At 52.6% G+C, this 20,437-nt stretch overlaps 1 protein-coding gene across 4 annotated transcripts in view; it reads right to left on the bottom strand.

The window, feature by feature from the left end:
- LOC119445669 (uncharacterized) overlaps positions 1 to 20,437 on the bottom strand; it is a 286,202-nt gene that overhangs the window by 214,727 nt on the left and 51,038 nt on the right. For 2 of the 4 annotated variants that reach the window (XM_049663497.1, XM_049663498.1), the window contains exon 1: positions 6,871 to 7,164. The exons of the other annotated variants lie outside the window; for them this stretch is intronic. In XM_049663497.1, the coding sequence (XP_049519454.1) occupies positions 6,871 to 7,149 (279 nt within the window). In that variant the 5' untranslated portion in view covers positions 7,150 to 7,164. Of the gene's footprint in view, positions 1 to 6,870; positions 7,165 to 20,437 lie in introns of those variants that run through there. 4 annotated transcript variants of the gene reach the window in all.

Genomic DNA, 20,437 nt, shown 5'->3' with positions numbered 1-20,437 from the left:
ACTCCATGTTGTTCCCAGACACTTTGTAGACATTTAGTTAATTTTGACCCCTGCAGTCCATAAATATTTTGTACCCCGAACATGCAAAACTGCACGTTGTATGCGCTGCATGGCCACAGTATTACACTCAGCCACTGCCGAATTCTTCGTGGCGAATTATACCGACTCACGTACGCAATTGAAGCACGTACGCCGCGTATGTACCCCAATTTATCGCTGCATTCGCAGTCGATGAGGGGCGCTATACTGACGAAACCGGACGACAAGTTGCGGCAGGACTGCCCCTAAGCAGTTGTGACATTGCCATTGCAGTGAGAGCGAATGAGTCAACAATAATGTGGCAGTGGAGTCACACTGCAAAGCCACAGTCATTGATGATGTACGACGATAACAGGATTATTAAAAATAAAAAAGAAAGGCTCACCCTCCACCCCACGAGAAGAGTCGAGAAAAGCCTCAAGGAATCGAGGACGCCCGCTCACACAAGAGGCTAGACACACAAGCCACACAAAGAAAAGATGCGTGCACGTCACGTTCGAGAAACTCAAAAAACGGATTCAACAATATCATAAAACGAAAAATAAAATAATAACGGAGCAGTGTGACACGCGTCAAAAACGGCGTTGTTCCCGTTCCGGCGACGGTGCGTCCCTCGCCGAAGGTCCCTTGGCATGTTGTCACGCAGCACCCAGAGGAACGGACACGAACATGCCGGCGTGCGCCTCGCCCCTTCCATTCTTCGCCTCTTTTACAACCCTTGTCCGCTGGACGGAGACGCCGCTGGCCGCTTTGTGCGCGCAATAACGGAGCACAAAGGCAGACCCGCGTGTATAGGCGTGAACAGGTGGGCATTGGACGAACGCGCGGTGAACAGCGCGAGTCCGCACAAGTATAGAGCGAAACGGTGCCCCACATTCCGCCGGTCCAGAAACCGACCGCGGGCTGCGTATACACACACACACCCTCTTCAAGAGGCCCAGGAACGGCGACTTGACTGCAGCTCTCAGACACAAAGGACGCAGAGCTCGAAAGGAGAGACAGAACGAGCGAGTGAGGAAGGAGGACACGCTGTATAAGAGGTACGCAGCAGGTGTCCCTGACCAGCTGGAGAGACGTGGTAATCGCAGGAAATCACAGCTCCGCGACAGACGGGGCGGGAACGCCGGACGGGGGAGGGGGCTCCGGAAGTCGGGCAAGATAGACGAGTTCTGCGGTCGCAGTGTTTCTTGGCTGTGCGCGGAAGCCGATAGTCACATCGTCGAGGTATATGTGAAAAGCGAACACACAAAAACGAAACCATAGCAGAGCTGTCGTATTACATTGACGTTCCCGTTTTGTTTTTCATTTCTTTTCGCCCTACAAAAGGCGACCACTCAGATACGAAATAAGACAAGCGCTCGTCCTGCCTCTTGTATTTCAGCAGCTTTTTTTAGCACTAGTCGCATGCACGTCAACGAAACCATTGCCAGGACGGGCAGCGAAGAATGCTCCTTTACGAAACAAAGCGCAAAGAAGCAGACCATGCTAAAAGCCAGTCAGCTGAAACATGTAAAACGAAGCCATCTGCTCGCGCCACGCGCGCGGCGCACAAGGTTCTTCGCAGATGCTTGCTGTCGACACGTTTCAATGCTCTATCCGGAGTGCGAGTCCAACCGCGGAAGCAGAATGCGTTGTGCAGGGCGCTCGACATGGACACCATCCTGACCCCGACCGTCAAATGTCATCACCTCCTTCGGAACTCGTCAGGCGATCGTGGCAGCTCGTCGACGGCCGCATGCAGTTCGTTGTGGACGCGAAAGGCTGGCGCACCAGTAAGCAGCGGCAGCGATGCCTACTGTATAACCTGAAGCCGGTAAACCGTCCACCTCGCACTTGGCGTCACTGTTTCCCGAGAACGCGGGCGTGTACGGCCGAGAGAAGAGCACCGCCCGCCAACGCCCGGTCGCCGTGCTGCCCGTCACCCAGCGCAGAGATCCGGCAGCTGCTGGGAAAGAATCGATCGAACAGCCTCGGCGCACTTAGCACGCTGACCAACACATATTGGAAGTGTGTGGTGGGTTTGGGGGGGAGGGGGGGGGGGGGGGGGTTCGTAAGACTATAGAACAGCAGCACCACCAGCACAAACGCACAAACAGGAGGCCTTGTATACCGCACGCAGAGCACGAAGGAGGAAACAAGGGCAGTCTCCGTCTCGTGAACAGCGGCCATTTACCAGGTGCGCGTGCGGCCAGCTGCGGCCCAATATCAAGTTCACGCAAGCCATGATGCGGCCGGTCGAGGGAAATGAAAAATACATAGGCAGCACGGCGCGCAGGATTCCGTGTCCGAGTGCCCGACGCGGATGTACACGTATAGGATATCGCGTCCATCTCCAGCGGCCCGCGAGGCGCAGGGGAGGAGGCCGCGGCGTTCCTCTCGGCGATGCTGCGCCGAAACAAACGACGGACCCGAACGAGCGAGTCCGAGATGCTGGTGCGAAAGATTTAAAAGAACAGAAGAAAAAAATAAAAGTCCAATGATACGCTCGAAAAACGAACGGCGAAAAGCGAGCGAGATTTCCGATCTGGAGCACGGTCAGGCTGCGAAGCTGCGCGTTGGTAGCAAAGGACGACCGATTCTCTCGTGTAGGTGAGAGAGAGAAAAAGAAATGGAAGTCAGGCAATTAAGTGGCGGAATAAAAACGAAGTAAGGCACGCGCAAATAACTGTATCAGAGGGACAAGACAAGTTGTAAAGGTCTTCAATAACAAGGATGCATGAACTGACACAGAACGGGGGTAAAAAAGAAAGAAGAAAAAAGAGAAACTTTATCAGGAAATATTAAACGTGGGAAAGAAGCTATAGGAAGCCAAGAATCCATACGGCAGTCCTCCTATTATATCATGCTTCACGGGTGGAAGGGCGCACGTTTTACGAAGGGCCTGTGGAGATGTGTAAATGCTGCGCATAGAGTTTCCTTAAACTTCCTGCAACCGTGTCTTCTCTGCACACTATGCTGTATATCACGAGACCGCAGGCCTTCGCGGCAACGAATGCACAATTTCGTAATGGCCGGGTTTCTCTTCTTAGTCGGGATAATTTTCTGCAACGCATAAAGAATAAAAAATTATGAAAACAAGTTATTAAGTAACGACAGATCGCTGTAGTAATTCGTTCCGACTGACTGTTGAGGTTTAACAATCCAAAGCAATACACGGGTTATGAGAAACACGACACGGGCAGTATGCTTTTACACTCTAATAGGGGTAGTGCGACTTGGGTAAGCGGACACTTTGTTCCTCAATAAGAGCGAAGAAGCTCTTATGGTAGAGCCCTCATATTAGACTTGAGATGTTAGGGACGAGAAGCAGTCAATTCGCACGACAACTGTTGCTCTCCTCACGATCTGAATGCATACCGAGAATGAAAACCGCGTTTCGAAGCTAACCAGGAGAACAGTGTCTCGCCCTGTCATTCTCCTTTGTCCCATCTGGCGCCAGTTCTCTTCTACGACAGTGCGCCGTTAGCCATATGCAAACTTCCACGTCATAAATCCAGACCGGCAGCGTTTCTCGAAAGCTTGTTTTCGCCACCGAAAGACGCGACGAAACTTGGCCACACTCGATGACTCAGCGCGCTGCCAGCCAGCCCGCAAGCCAGACTCGCGACACACAATGGCCTTTCGCAACGCGTTTCGTCAGACGAGGGAAAGGAGAATGTAAACAGCGTGTGGATAAACTCGACAGTGCGTTAGAGAAGGCGGATTGAGACGTCCAGCTGCGCTTCCTTCCTATTGTTCCGTCTTCTAAAGTGCACGAAACCGCCGAGAAACGGAGGCCCTTGGCCCAGACCTCGACTGCAGCAGTCCACACGACCGCTGTTTACTTCGTGCAGAGTGGAGGGTTAAGGTCAGCGAGCGACACTCGCACATTCCAAGAGTGAACTCGCAAAGGACGCGCTCTTAGCTTACGCCTGCATAAACTTTATATTAGTGCGTGAAAGTACGTTGTGAAAGCAGAAAATGCGGTTTATCTCAACTGCAGTACGACGGATCCTCCCAGCAATCTCTAATTACCCCTGTCTCAATTGCGCCACCTGATCCCGTCTTATTCCTGCACCATTTCATCCCATAACCGAGTTCTCAGCCGTCCCAGACTGCACTTCCCTTCTCTCGGCACGAATTCTGTAACTATAATAAAGCCCCGGTAATCTGCCCTACGCATTATTACACGGTCAGCCTAACTTCATCTTGATGTCAACTAGGAGATCGGCCGTCGGAAACCAGAATGCACTCCCATCAAACGACTCGCGCGTATCCGGCGCACTCGGGAATGCATAACTCGATTCCACATAAAACAGAGGCGCCCGTGCAGCGCGGGAAACATCCGCCCGAGGGCTGCAGGCGCGCGTGGCCACGATGGGGTGTCACGCAACCCGCTCGTCCCGGCACATAGGCACCAAGCCGAGGCGAAAGGTGGGGCCAGGCACGACGCGACCTCTTTGGTTCCGGCCGATTCGGCGGCGACCCCACTCCGTTGTTTACGCGCACGGGGACCGCTCGAAGTTCGCAGCGCGGCAGCCGTGTTATTATGTTACCGCGCGTGTCCCCCCCCCCCCCCCCCTCCCTCCCGGGACTATGTATAGCCTCTGCGAGACCTGACAACAGCTTGCGCAAGGCGGCCTCAGGTGGACGCGAATCACGCCGTGTCCACGATGACCGAGAGAGGGGAGGGCTTCCCCCCTTTGATCTTCAAACGCCGGTTGCGAAATTTTCTCCTCCGCAAAGCAGGTCTAGGAGGAAGCGGCGCTCGGCCCCCTGTCTGCGTGATGGACACTCGAAGAAGCGGCGTGCCCATATCTGCCAAGCACAGCCGGCTCCGAGCGATTGTGTGCGCGCTTTAGGAAAGCTCAGCCATGGCGGAGGTCGATGGCCCCCGACAGTGCCGCTGTGCAGAATCGAACCTCGGACGAACGACGCCTAAGTGTGGGTGACGTGCCGGCTGGAGACGTCGCCGTCTTGTATTGCGCCCAAGTGGTATCTTCGGCCTGCCGCGTTTGGATAGTCCTCGAATAGCTAACGAGCACATGTATTAAAAAGAAAGACATATAGAAGTGTGCCACGCGAGCAAGCCGCTGCAAGTAACACCAGATTGTTACGAGTTCTGACATTCGCAAATCGAAGAAGAACCGCTCGCCGGTGTCGCATATGCTCTGCAGCCCCGCAAGGCCTGCGGATGGATTCCAAAAAACTTGCCCTAAGGACGGGAAATTTGCGCTAAAGGCGAGGACAACAATTAGTCACAGAGGTAAGCATAAGTAGGGCAGATCACCCCGTCAGCTCAAACGTGGAGCATAACCGGAACTACCATACACCGCGCACAAAAGCCTTCGGAGCACGGAAGTGGGGAGAAAATGGCATATATATACTGTATATATACTCATGGATTCAGCTCTCAACCCTGGATTTCACGGGTGTATACAGCGTGTATACCTACCAACCTGTGAAATTTAACATTCGCAAAATATTTCTCAAACACGATGATACCGAGGCGAGAGGGAACCGCAAGTTTTATATATATATATATATATATATATATATATATATATATATATATATATATATATAAAGCTTGCGCTGAGCACACGTCTCTTTAAGGATACATGGGCACTTTATGAACGATGATATAACCTTAGGCTTACCCCACCAGCAGAAAGCTTCGAATAGCAAATACTGAAAAGGCAACACGTTGCTTTTAGATCACAGTAACTTTTTCCGCGACGTTGCTCTTACTAATTTCGCCTGCATCAGTAGCTTGTCAGTAGAAACTCGCCCGAAGCAATGGACCCCTCTTGCACCCTTTCATGATCAGTTTTCCAATGGAAGGTTCGGAGACAAGCAAGCTATAGTTTTATTTTTCGTACATATTGACGCGATATTCGTAGAATCGAAACGAGCCTGAATTCATAAAGTAACGAAAAACTCGAGAGTTGGCAGGTATGACACTCGACCTTCTCATTCTGGTGCGGAAGCTTAGACTAATAAATAATATATATATATATATATATATATATATATATATATATATATATATATATATATATATTTGGGGGGGGGGGGCAATCTGTACCACGAAGCCTTTCGTGCACATGCGTACGTTGCGTGTGCCTGGTGTCATTCGCGAGCCCACTGTATCGCAGTACCCGTGGCGGAGAACGGAAAAATAAAGGTAACTGAAAAAGTTAGAAACAGCATATGAAAAAGAATGAGAAGAAAATAGAATTCGCGTAACACTGATGTAGCTCCAAGAATACCATCCGCGCATCATTTCACACAGTGTATGTCTAAACACCTTATAATACCCGCACCAAAGCACGCGTAAGGCCGAAACACCGAAGGTTCCAAAGATCATGATATATACCGTGCTATGCGAACCGTTGTGAGCGATGCGTTCGGACCACACGCGGCTCATGTGTTGGGTCGGTACGGGGTGTTTACGCAAGCACACTGGTACGGGATGAGAACACCTTATACGCCGGCCTAAGCGAATTCTGGCCGGAAGCTGGTGGATGTAAATAAATGCGCCGAATCAACAATGTAGTCGGCCACGCACGCAAACGTGGCCGCACCTAAATAGTGCCGCACCAAGTGGGGAGCAAAGGACACGTCGCCAATTAGGGAACCAATCAGCCAAAGGTTGACTTCAAATTACTCGTCTGCGACGTTCGCGTAAAACACGCCAACGATGTGGCCACCAGCATGAGCAAGCGTTGCAAGAACAGAGCGCCATTCCCGCCGACGTCGTCGATCCACGGGCGACGTGCTGTGTGCGACAAACGGCGACATGAAAAGTATGTATAGACATCGTGCGTCCCCGGCGCCTAGTTCTCTCACCATTCCTCGACGGCGTCTCCCAGAGTCAACGCAGTCCGAACGTCGACAGCTGATCGGAGTCTTGAGAAAGAATCGCAGTACATTCGTCACGCCGACGCGGCAGACAAGGAAGAAGCAGATAGATCTCTCCGTGACATTCGCGTATACACAAGCGGCCGCTCGAAACGTCCGCGGTTGACGGAGTGAAGGAAGCCGCGGTGGGCGACAGGCCGCGGCTCGAGCGATCGCAGCGAACCCGTCGTCGGCAACGACGCACGAGCAGCTTGCGCGAGCCCTCATCCGCGAGACACCGCCGCATTCGCGATAGAAACGGCCCCTGCAGTGGCCGCGAGGAGGATTGAAGTGGCCGCGACTTCAGTGCACACATACTTTCGACCTTTAAGCGAAAGAGAAAATATATATATAGAATGCGGCAAAGCGAAGACAAGGCAGCGCTCACAAATGCGACGCGCAAGTGGCCGCGCGCGGCTGCACAGTGAGCGAGCGGCCAGTGGCATTTGAAATATCACGCGACGACCACAGATCGAGCGCGCACAACGGCGCTGAAAAGAAGCAGCTCGGCGCAGCCGGAGGGAGGAACCCGGCGTTCGCGCTGACCGACAGAAGACGGAGGGAAGGGACCGAGCTCGGAGAGATGAGGCACGCCACGCAACACGCCCCTCCAACATCGCGTCCCCCCGGCCAGGCTGCAGTGCAGCAGCAGAAGCAAGCACGAGAGAGACAGAGCAGTGCAAAGCGCCTCGGAGCCCGCACCGGTCAAGGACGCCGGCTCAACCACCAGGGACGAACGACGGCGAGACCGGCTGGACGGGACGCGTCGCGCGTAATACCTGTCCCCGCCGAAACACGAGCCTACCCCTCACCTCGTTCGCCGCCCTTCTCTGCACCATTCGTCTTTCTCTTTTACTGATATATATGAGAAAGAGAGAAAACGAGGGATGGAGCGGACGCTGCGGAAAGAGAGAGAGACTGCATTGGTCAAGTGGCGATGCGAGCCGAGATATCCGGCGATGATACGTCGTTGACCCTGGAGGCTGCAGGTGGTGCGCCGGCGGCGGCTGGTGAAATTGCGGCCGCCTCGAAGCGGGCCAGAAGATGCAGCAAGCGAGAGTGGAGGCCGCATTCACGAACGCGAGTATCGACTGGAAGCTCCGGCTCGGCTCGATAATGTTCGTCGGCGATTCCTGCGATGAACGACTCGTTAGAGAACCACCCCCCTCCATTTTATTATGCAATTGTGTGCGCCGAATGCTTGGTCGCAAAATTTTATTACCTTTCAAATATTTATTGGCGCTTTACGTAGAGCTAGCTGCCTATTTCTTTTTTAACCTTGACTGATCTGGCCAAGCATACAGCCAAACACGGCAGTGCACGAATGTGAGCCAATTCCCGAGCAAACCGTTGGACTTTACGTACATGCCGCCAGCATTGCGTATACACGCACAGTCCATACTCCGAAGCAGCACTACCATTGTCTATCGTCCAGTACATGGATGAAGAGATTTAATTAAACGGAAGAGGCAGTTGCATCAAAGCCATACTGCGACGAACAGAGCTCCCACAACCTTCTAAAATGTTCTAAAGGTCCACAATGTTCTAAAAAAATTATAATAAGGAAACCGAAAGAACTAATGGCAACAACATGAGTGGAACAAGCGACAAACTTAACGAAAAGCCTTTTTCAGCCGTCAAGTGCTATATGGAAACTGCACCCGACGTTCGATACCTGCTCTGGACCTGCCCCGGGATGGAAGATCCATTCTAAAGAGACCCCGGTGCCATGTACGCTATTTGGAAGACTGGATGGCCCCGCGAGCTGCGACGGTTCGGGTCACACTCGGCTCGCTGCGGTCCTTCGCCCTAGAAACACGCATCCAGCGGAGTACCTTCGTTTCTGCTACCCGTTGCCATACAGGGCCAAGCGCCAGCTCTTCTAATATACATATTCAGATGGGTGCGTATTTCAGACACGTAACGTTCGTTTCTTAATAGAAACATTATTGGGCAGGTTGCTTCAAAGTAAGAAACCTGAACCGTTCCCCAGGGTTGGGGTAACTCCCTGGCTTTACTTGAAGAAGACTCGGTACCGTGCATGCAGTCCCGGAGGGTTCAACTTGGGTCGCTTGAGCACGAGGAGCCAGCGGAATGCGCAGCGCACGCCATGTAACCATGCGCTCGCAGGCCACCGCGCAGTTTTTCCGGCGCCGATCGCGGAACACGCGGGCGCCGGCGTATACAACGCACATCGTGACTGCTCGTGCCACGCGTGCAAACAGTATGCACAGGCGTGAACGGCGTTTGGGTTGCTCTGTAGCCGCCGGCCACACTGCAGCGTCCCCTCCATCCCCACGCGACGAGGAGCGCACGCTGCTCGCTCTTCACGAAGGCCGGCGCAAAAAATACGCGTACATCCGGAACCGCGCATCGGCGCTGTGTGCACACAAAAAAAGAAACAAAAAAGGTGAACCTGTCCGCATTACATCGAACCGCCGTGGAACTTCTGTTCCGATGTAACGACGGCCACGCGAAACATCGGAAATCAATGTGCCGCCGGTACAGAAAAAAAGCCACTGGCCTTGCCATTTGTGCCAAGTAAAACAGAAGACGGGGAAGGCGGACAAGGAACCCGTAACTTCTTCGGTGGCCCGGCATATAGCCTCGCAACACTGCCAGTATTGTTGACGTAGGTGACTTCAGTATACGATCAAACAAGACAAAGGTTCGAGGGAAGATGGCGGCGGGAAGTTATATCAACAGTGGGCAAACAAGAGAAGACAAGTCCCGTCGTCGAAACCTTCGTTGGCTCCAGACTGAGGCTTCTCTTGGTCGTCCATGCACTGTCCATCGCTCTTGTAACATATGGTGTTAAATCGTATAAGTACGCCTTGTGTTTATCGTTTCGTTGCTGCTTCTTTGTTAGATTACATTGTCGCACAGTATCCACTGTCTTCTGTAACTCTTTCTGGGCCTTTGGGGTACAATGTAAACAAACGTCCCCAGATGTTCAGAAGGACGACGAGCGATCGCAAAGCAAGAAACCCGCGGCAAGCTGAATACTCGTTTCATCCCCCCCAAAAAAGGTGCACCTGTGGAGGGAAAGTAAGGAGCTGAAGAAGAAGCAGGACAACGACAAAAAAAAAAAAAAAAAAAAAAGTGCTCTCGACAGAAGACTCATGTTTGTCAGGAAGCGAAAACAAATCGGTCTGCGATCTTTGCAACAGTTCGATTTCTCAGGAGACGCTCTGCACCACCGTGACGCCGGAAATGCATTTGATACTTGCCATCCTCGGTTGCGCTTACCCCTTCCCCCCTCTCTTGCATTATCTCTCTCGTTCTTTCTCTCTCTCTCTCTCTTTCTTTTAAGGCATGGCCACAGAAATATAAGGGAGACAGAAGACAGACAATCGCCTTCCCGAGCAACATTTGAAAAAAGAAACTGGGCGGGGAGTAGACGCAGTAAGAAATTCTTCGCATGAATCACTCAACTGAAGCACCTGACTGTATGATTCAGCCGGTACTATTTTGATCCAGTAGCAGACAAAGACAGACGAGGCACGCCAAGCAGAACAATGGAAAGGGAAACCGGCACTTAAGTGAATCATAAGGCTTTGGATAACCGCATAGATGCTGCAAAGCACGTTCCAGTAAGAAGAAACGTTCATCATAAATGGCGACGCTGACTCTGGATACATCCGCCTGCTGTTTAAAAATAATTAACACTGCCACGGCCAAGAGACACGTGTTTGAAAAAAACGGTAAGGATGGTAAGACAAGAAATAAGATAAAAGTGAGGTATAAGAGCCAATGCGCAGCAGTGAAACCACACGCACGATATAGCCAATATGTAATGTCAAACATCCATGTACACAGCGCCGAGGCGAATTAAGCAAGCGGTATCAATGTATTCGATTTCAAGGGTTGGTGCCAACGAAGGTTTTCAATGGTTTCCTCGCAAATAAACCAGGTATTTACGCGAAAGGTAGAAGGCCCCGGTAAACTACACCGACCTCAAACTTTCTACGCGTATGCCGAAATGCGAAACTGCGGAAGCTTGTGTACGCGTACTTCTGTCTCTCTCTGTGTGTGTGTTTGCCGCTGCAGCTGAGCACAGAAATGAGCAAGAGCAGCCGCACCGTCACGCTTTCGAGTCTGAGCGCGTTTTGCTGCGCTTCTCGATGCGCACGAGTGTTATCGGCACGTGGTTCCTAATTAAGTCTCGTGATTCTGCGCTGGAGATGGACACCGGCGATAATAAATAATGCTTGGTTATAGGCTACACAAAAGAAAGAAAGCAAACGAAACATGATTACCCTGCCTCAGTCGCTGCTGCTTCTCCAGAAGCGTTATATACGTGCGTAAATATATCTTACAGCAAGCGTTTATGCACCAGCGCACCTGTTAGTATACAGTGTGAGAGATTGCGGGCGGTCCCCTTTATAACCGGCGGATAAACAAGAGGCGCCAAAATATGCCGATGGCCTAGATCCGATATGCGCAGGCCGCTGCTTTTCTTGGGAGCGCAATTTGCTGCTACCCAAAATGATGAGCTATTTACAGAACGGAAGCTCGACTATCGTCCACGATGCGCGCCGTAAAAAGCCGGTGCGATGAGATTTGCGAACGACTTTACTGAGCGCGCACACACACACACTTGATGAAAACGACAGTATGCGTTTTTTTTTTTTTAACTTTCGTCGCTGATCCAGACAATCGCGTCCAAGTGCGTTACTGCTGCTTTCTGATGTCGCCAACATGCGAGTAACCACCCTGAAGTTTTAAACCACAACAATAAGCGAAGGAGGAACGATTACGAAATCATGCGAGAGAGCCAACAAAAAAAAAAAAAAAGTTATCGCTTTACGAAAAAGAAAAAAGAAAAGTGGGGGGGAAAAAAAAGGAAACAACGCTAGCCGGCATGACTTCACCAACCTCTCAATCTCTGCGACTGAACAACGCTGAATTTGCGTCGAGCTGCACGCACATTTTTTTCCATTCTTGCACGCCGCCTCTTGTCTCGACATCCAGGCAGTGCGCGCTGGTGCGGGATTATCAGCCCAAGCCCACCACGCGGGAAGGTTGGGCACGCGCAACTATCCGGGCGACGCGAGGTCGCGCGACTGATTTTAAACGCTCACTTTTTATTCTCAGCGCTCCGAAACCAAGGGCGCACATTGCGAACGGGGTCTCTCTCCGCGTTAGCATACGCAAAGCGCGGTGGCGCGCGCGCGAGGCGAAGAAACGTCTAGCGGGAAGAAAACGAAAGGCTGGTGCTGCTGGTTATAAAAGAAAGACGAAAGAATTCCAGGCAGGATAGCGGGCGCGCTTTCTAGGCGGCGGCAGCCATGGAGACGGAGGAAGCCCCAAACCCCGCCGGCAGGGGCTTCCTCGGTCGCTTTGTCGCCTGTGGACGACACGACCGCGTCGCGACGCTTCACAGACATGTCGCGGAGGTAAAAATAAAGGAGGCCGCGCAGGAAACACTCCGAGAGATATATAGGCGCACGAGAAAGAAACCGGGTGCTTTTTCCTTCACGGGCGCACGAAAGAGAGGAGACCGCGCCATCAGGCTTAGCGGCCGTGCGGAAAGCCTTCCCGAAGGACTTCGTGGCATCGTCGGACTGATCACATATAGTGCTCCTTTTCATTGAAAGTACTCTGCATCGACAGTACTCCGCGGCCCGTGGCTGCGCAGGTCATCGCATACAAGCGTCTCCTGTGACGGTGCCTGACCATGCTGTCCTGGATGGAAGCTTTAATGCAGCGCTAAAAAACGTACGCGAAGAAACGAACATTCAAAAGGCTTTATTTTTGCTTGAGACACGCCGACCATTCGAAGCGCAGCAAATAGTTGCCTTTGTCGTATAAAATCATCTGAACTAAAGACAGCGTCTATATTCGTGTCCGTCGCGAACGTCCAGCGCGCTTCAAGTATTCACGTACAGTTCCCTCGCTCCGCAAAATACAGTTTTAATAAAACGTTAGTGTAATAGCGGGGTGAAGGGAAATAGCGTTACCGTTCCGCAAACGAACTTTGCAGAATGTGTGTGCGCGTGAGCGTGCATGACTGTGTGTGAGGGAGGGGGGGGGGGGGGGGGGGGAGGTGCGTGCCAGCGACTTTGGAGGATAACAATACCCAAACTCAAACCCTTTCTACGCGTGAGCGTATATGGCCCCACTTTGAAGATTCGCGATGCGGATGTATGAAACTCGGCGATAAAAGTTGGCACAGCGCCAAGAATGACGTAAGCGGCGCCGCTGTCACGGCGGATGGTGAATGACCTAGATAAGAATAGGCGAGCGGCGCTGTAAATGTCCTTAATCGTTGTTGACTTCGTTTCATCACCTTTGACTTGATGTACTCGTTGACTTGAATACAATAATGACTTGGTGTATTGACTTTCTTCAATACAATTCAATGACGGCGGAAATGAGAGAAAGTACGCTCACGCGAAATGCGGGGTCCACTTCGTGGAACGAGCGCCATTTTATGACGCCATTTTACTTTCGGTTAGTGGGCGATACCAATTACTATCGACTGCTTACGCGAATAATTTCTAAACTTTGTTGGTAGTGACGTCAAGTTTACGCCGTCTTGAAGCATTGCACGCGCTTGCACGAAAACTGCCACGAATACGAATCGACCGCCCACTGGTTCTTACACAACGCCCATGCTAACATCCAGTTATGGCGGCGCTCCAGCACTTTCGTAAAATAGTCTACAGCCCTCGCCGTATTTTTTTTTCTTTGTCTCTTTATTCCTGCTGAGTATTTTTCTCCCTGCGCCGGCAAGGCTGACACGACCGGCCCTCGCAGCATAAGGTCGCCGGAGAAAAGGAAGACAACAGATATTTTTTTTTTTCTTTAACAGGCGAACCAAGATGACGAAGACGACGCCGTCTTCTACTGCGTACAAACTGCCGGAGCCGCATGCGTGATGGCGACGCGCCCTAATGAAGGGGGAACTGGAGCTGACGCGATCTCTTCCGCACCTTCAAGGCGGAACCAAGAGTAGCTGCGCCGCACCGAACACAGGACAGGTATTTCGCCACAGCATCGACCCCAAATCGGCACTGCCGGCCAGAATATATAAATGCTAAAGACTGTCTCGGGGACAAGCACAAAGGCAGCATCTTTATTGTGAGATGTAATAGTGCAAACAACCTAAAAAAAGCTACGAACAACGATGACGGTTTCACGACATGGAAGTGGTCAAGATACCCGTAGGTGCGCGTTTTGCTTCGGATCACTCGACGTTGCTTAATTAAGCCGGTCCTCGCGGGCTATCGCAGCGCGCAGGCGACCTGACACACAGCGACCCGAACTCAACAGTCCAGGTCGGTGCAGGCCGGTTCCACAAAAAGCAAAATTTTGGCGTTCGTGCACGCGTGTTTCTCTGTGCAATCTGGGTGCGTGCGCAGGACGGACAGTCTGTTGGAAAAAGAAAAAAGCACGCACGCGCCACAAAAAGATACCGAGTCAGCTCTTTGTTATTACTGCCCCATTCTTTCTTTCGTTTTCTTTTCGTTCTTCTGCTATCTCGCGGACACGGTGACCGCACACATAAAGAGCGGATCGAAAAGGTGCAGCGGGCCCGCGAATACGGCAAAAAGCGCGTCCAACGCAACGACCGGCCAGACACAAGAGTGCATTCTCTCTCCGCTGCGTTGTCCCCCCGTCAAACACACACAGACGAGAGGAGAGTGCGCGTCTACGCCCTACACGCCATCGGGCGGTGGAAACTCCCTCGAAACGCGGAAGTGTCTCCCTGAGCGCGACACACGCACGCACAGACACCACCGCCGAGTCAGCGACCGCATGCTCCCACAACGCTTCGAAGAGAGACCAGAACCGGCAGCAAACGGCGCTGAAATGCGACTGGCGCCACGCTGATTGATCCGGCGCGCCACGCGCTGCTCTTGTGGGCCAAACAACAGTCGGCTGCTCGGCAACCGGGACACGCCGACGGCTACACACACACACGAGGTCTGCTGCGATGCACTGTGCACGACACCGTGCTGCACCTGCCACGCACGCGCGGTGGTGGGCTTGTATATATCTTTTGACACTTTGCGCAGCGTTGTTTGTGAAAGCTGAACGTTATGTGCACTGACGAGTATGTGTTATTTGCCCGCTGCATGTCGGGCTAAAGGCGGTCATTACGGCACAAAAAAGATTTTAAAATTCTAAAAAAAAAAAAAAGAACACGGAGCATGTATACGACCTGGCAACATTGTTCTTCCCCCTTCCGTGAAGCTATGTACTTCTCCAGTGGGAACGACCGAATGAACGACGTAATAATGGCAGGCTGATAGAAAAATATATTGAACGACTGACATATCGAGAAACGAGTAGCAGCCTCTCCGGCTTCACGAGATATACAAGAGAACGCAGGCTGGAGTTCTCATTTTGTTTACCTTGAGTATAAACCTTGTCCAGTGTGTTTGGTCAAGCGTAGCAGTAGTAGTATTCTTTGTTAATTAACGAGAAAAAGAAAAGTAAGGAAATTACTGTTGATTGCACTGTATCTACATCTGCTGAGACCTGAACGGCGGTCAACAGTGGGGTGTGGACGGCTGAGGGGGGACGGAAGAGACAGAGGTAACGATTATCTTTTTTTTTTTTCGTGCCGCTTGCCCTGCAGCACAAACCCTTGTGAAACAAAATGAAGAAAGGAAAAATTTGGAAAGGGGTGAGAAGGGAGTCCTACTAATTAAATCACTCATTTGGTAGTTATGTTCCATTAAGTGATGGCTTATTGCTTCCTCCATCTCCATCCACTTTCTTAAACTTTACTCGCGAAAGAAACAAAGCCATGTAGACGTACTCGGCACAGACACATACGGTTGCGGCCACTCAGCGATGTACGGATGCAACAAGGCGGTACGTTACGCTGCACAAGTGTATCGATGGGGCAGCTACTGAAACGTAAAGGGGAGGGGGGGGGGGATAAACACGGCGAGAGAGAGAGAGATGGTGGCGAAGTCGCTCGCGCGTAGAGGCGGTGACAGACGAGCTGCGTGTGTAACGCAAGCAGTGTCCGAACGAAGAGCGCGGGTAACACAATGTGGCCGGAGGCTATGTCGGGGGCAGAGCGTACAGTAGCAACGACAAAATAGGATGGGCGGTCCGCTCGCATCCAGCGTTGCGTCGCTGATGTACCCCTGTAACCGGCGCGCAACTATACCACGGGACGAAGGGAGACAAAAGAGAGCCACCAATGCGGCAAAATCGGGACGGGAAGAAAGAAAAACGGCGAGACAAGAACCGGGCCATCAGAGGCCGTGCGTCGCCGAACAACAGCGCCGGGCCTTGCCGCGGCGCGACCGAGCGTTTGTTACAGATAGCCGCGAGCAGACCCGCCCACACGCGCGTATACAGCGCCGTCTACACTGCAACGAGCCGTGCACGCAATAAGCCTGGCCAGCTGGTGGAAGGATTGTGGCCGGCGGGCTGTGCTGCTGCTGCTGCAGAAAGAACAAGCAGAGAGGGGATGAGACGGGACGGCCACCTGACACTGGAACGGAGACAGGGTGGGCGGAGGAGGGGATGCGTGCAGCGCTCAGCAACGCAACGCATGCACTGCAGAAGCGGCATCTTAGTGGCCCGATTCTGTCGCCGGCCAACTTCCGCGCGGGCGGAGGAAAACGCGGTTCGCCGCGGGAGGTATACCCCGCCGCCGTGTTGTTCTTGCCCACCTCGAGCCGCGCGTTACAAAGAGGCCCTTAGGCGTTGATGCACCCACGCTGACGCCTGGTGGCACGTCTCCTCCATCACGACTACCAACGTCGATGACCATGAGCAACCGTCGTGCATATGGAAGCTGCACTACGCTGCACACGCTAGCACAACGCGAAAGACGAAGCACGTAACTGACACACTAATACAACGCGCAAGACAAAGCACGTAACTGAATCGTCACCGAGTCAAATCAGCGCGTACAGCGCGTCGTAATTGCAGCCTCCGCGATCAACTTCAGAAACATTTTCAGAGCTAATTGCGGAGGCCACGCTCCGCTGTGCTGAGTACGGTGAAGGCCACCTAGGTGGCGTTGGTAGTGCTTCTTGATGCCAGCGTCCCTTCGAATGCTGGCATCGAGGCGTCGTAGTGCTGAGACCACCGAAGCGTTCACTGTCGGTGCGCGTTAGTGTCATAATAGACAGTTTTAGCAGAGCGTTGCTTACGCTCCGCTCCGCTAACATTTCACGCACACCGTTGGTTGCAGGAACTGCGTTGATTTGGCTTGTTTGACAAGCGCGTCTCCCAGAGACGCCAGCCACGCGCGCTCAGCGTGGCTGTAAAACGACAAATCAACCAGTAGACGCAGCCTAACGCTCCGCTCAAATGTAAAGATGAGAGAAATAAAAAATAAAAAAGAATGACTGACAGACAGACAAGAAAGAAGCGCAGAAGAAGTCGATAGGGCGAGCCGGTATACGAACACGAAAAGGCGAGAGAAGGAACGGATCGGTGCATCTGCAGAGACGCCCGCTCGTCCCACATGGGGTCGATCGTGGCGGCACGCGCGAAAAACACGCCGCCGCGCTTCCCGTACACGCGAGTGACGGCTGTATTGCGTCACCACGCAGGGCAACACCGTCGACAGCGAGAAAATTAAACCTCGAAGGAATGAATAACGCGCGGCTTCCCGGGCCCGGAACACGGAGGTTGACGAGTGGACGGCCGGGCGCCGACGAACCCCGCCAGTGCGGCGGTGAGCCCGTATAATTTCGCCAGGCGGTAGCGGAAATAACGTTGTGTGAACGCGCAGCGGGCGGCCTCCCGGGAACGGGCGTGTCGCACGACTCACTCTTTTGTGCTGACGTAATCCGATGAAAGCCTGCGCAGAGTTAAAATTGGCATTCACGTCGTAATGAGCTGGATAAAAAACTATACTGGGAACCTTTCTGCGCTATTCATTTTTCTTTTTCGTGCTATCTTATGCCGTCTCGCGTAGCGACGTTTCTAAACGGGAGAAATAATGGCATATTATAATAAAGGCGACGACTACTTTCTTACACAAGTAGGCATATGTCACTGCAATTTTACTGCGGCGCTGGCTGCTAATTAACGGAGATGAGACGGGAGCCAATCAGAATGTTTTCCACGACCCTTATCTATTAAGCGTACTAGTGATAATGCCTGACTGATGCTTCGGAGAGCTGGATACTGCGTCGCGTAATATTTTTTTCCCTATAACGAATTCTCTCTCTCGTCTCAAAAACGATTATTATTATCATACGCATCGCATTCAAATTCCGCACTGCCGATGGCAACAAATCTCTCCGCCAATATATATTACAGGTTCTCCTAAGGTCCACTGCGGCCGTACACAAAGGGTCCCGTGTGCGCGTTAAAACATGAGCCGTGAATATATATGAAAGGGTAAGCACACCACACCGCGGACATACACTTCTCTAAGGCTCCGTTATTTGCAAATTCAAACAGGTTTGCCAAGTTCGTGCCGATGCGCGAGAGCAGCTGCGACCAGGTGGCGGAAGCATGTTGCAGCGAGCCGGTTTCCTCTCTGTGTATGCGAGACTTCGGTGCGCGCGCCCCAGTGCGCGCCATACAGAAATGACGCGGGCGACAGGGCTAAGCAGGCGGTCGCTGATTAACTCAACTAGGCGCGAGACAGGCAGCGGCAACTCAATCAGCCCGGCTGCCAGGCGAGCCAGCAACGGTGATCATCCTCGCGCAGAGAGGGCTTCCGCCGCGCCAAAACACGCAGGTCGCGGCAGCAGCAGCAGCGGTGATTGAGCGAGCTGCACTGACGCAACCGCCGAAGCCGAACAGTTCCACCACGCGGCTCGCTCGGCCGGCGTACACGCCACACGAAATGCACGTAACTATGCGGGCGCGTAACTACAATCGCGCGCGCAGGCGCGTTCTTCCGCACGTGGAATTGACAGCTGGCGCATAGCTATAGACCAACGCCTCCTCGCTAGACCCGGTCACGTCAGGCGTCAGCCGCGGGCGACGCGCTCGAAGTGACGGCGCGGCGCCGATGGAACGGGACCAAGTCAGAGCCTCGAGGGTGCCCCTTTCATCGTGTTTTTGTTCGTAACGCGAAACTGTCAGCTATCGAGACCGTCTAGACGCCTCGGTCATCGCCGTGCATGTAACAGTGATCTGTCTGTCTCTGAACAACAAAGCGGGGAAAACAAAATAACAATAAAGCCACAGCAACGCCAAACGAGCCTTCGTCGTAACTTCCACGTGGATTCGTTGTGCCTATTTGACACCGCGTCCTACGCCCGCTGTACGCAAGCCAGCAGAACACTCGATGTGCTTGATAGAATCAGGGCTACCCGCCTTTCTTGTTCTCCCGTTATCGTCTATAGCGTTCGTCCTTGCTCTAACGTAAAGAGAAAACCAGAATATTGGCCGTAACTGCAATGACCCGAAGACAACGCAGCAGCCTTAGATGTCTTTTCGCGGGCCAGTCAAGTTGCCTGCGAGCAACTCTTACCACCAGAGAATTCCTTTCAACATTGTGGGAAATAAAGTCGTTCATTCATTAGTAAAGTTCCGACCTAGGAGCTGAAGCAACAAGTGAATGCGTAGCACCATATTTCCGGGGCAAAGTGTGCGCGCGGCTCAGCCGCGCGACGCAGGCGCTTCACCGTGCTCTATAGGGTTGTATACTTGGCCGCAACGACGGAGCAGGTAACGCTGCGTTAAAACGTTCTAGTAATCCGCATGCACGTACCAGGCTCATTTACCAGCCACCTCTCAGTCATATGCTCCAGAAAGCCACCGCAAAACTCGTTTATTATTTTACACTCTCACGTATAGAACACGGGAATAGGGGAAAAAAAAAAAACGAAGTACATGGGTCTAGCTAACGGCCAGCTGGCACAAGCGCATTACCGCGCCACCCCCCTTCTTCACCTGCAGTTCCCGTGCCTCGCTAACCACGTTGACGCGCGACCTGCGCGATCATGGCGACGACGTTCGCTTCAGTAACCGGATTTCTTCTGTATCCTCGGGCTTCGTTATTGGCAAATCGCTTCGATACAGGATAGCGCCGTCGGTCGCTGCAGTTGGCGAAGACGGCATCTTTTTCTCGGCTTCGCGTCGCGCTCCCGTCAGACAAGAGAAGAAAAGAACGGAATACGGACAACCGGCGTCTTCACTTACGGCCACGATTTCCCCCACCGAAACGACTATCTACGGGTCCATTCCAATTTTCCAATATAGCTGAGGAGGCAGGGTGGCGCGGCATTTTACTCGACGGGACTCGAATTTCACCCTTCGCGCTTCATCGAACCAGAACGCGTTAAAATTATCGAACCGGGGCGCGTTAAAATTACAGCCTATATACGCGCTGTCCGGGCCCGGCGGCGGTGCATGCCGTTCGCACAGAAACAGCTTTAACCGGCGGTCCGGGAGAGCAGTCTCGGTCACTGAAAATAGCCGCGCAAACGCTGCCCCCGCCAATTTCGAAGGGTCTATATAGGGTGACAACGTTTAATCGCCTCGCGATTAGACGTCGCGGGCCAGAGGGGCGCTAAATCAGTTAATCCACGGTTAAGTACCCTTCGAGGGTCCCATTTGCATTTACTTG

The sequence above is a fragment of the Dermacentor silvarum genome, chromosome 3 (genome assembly GCF_013339745.2).
Source record: "Dermacentor silvarum isolate Dsil-2018 chromosome 3, BIME_Dsil_1.4, whole genome shotgun sequence".
Taxonomy (NCBI): domain Eukaryota; kingdom Metazoa; phylum Arthropoda; class Arachnida; order Ixodida; family Ixodidae; genus Dermacentor; species Dermacentor silvarum.
The sequence above is the reverse complement of the archived record's forward strand: the minus strand, read 5'-3'. Positions and strand labels throughout refer to the sequence as shown.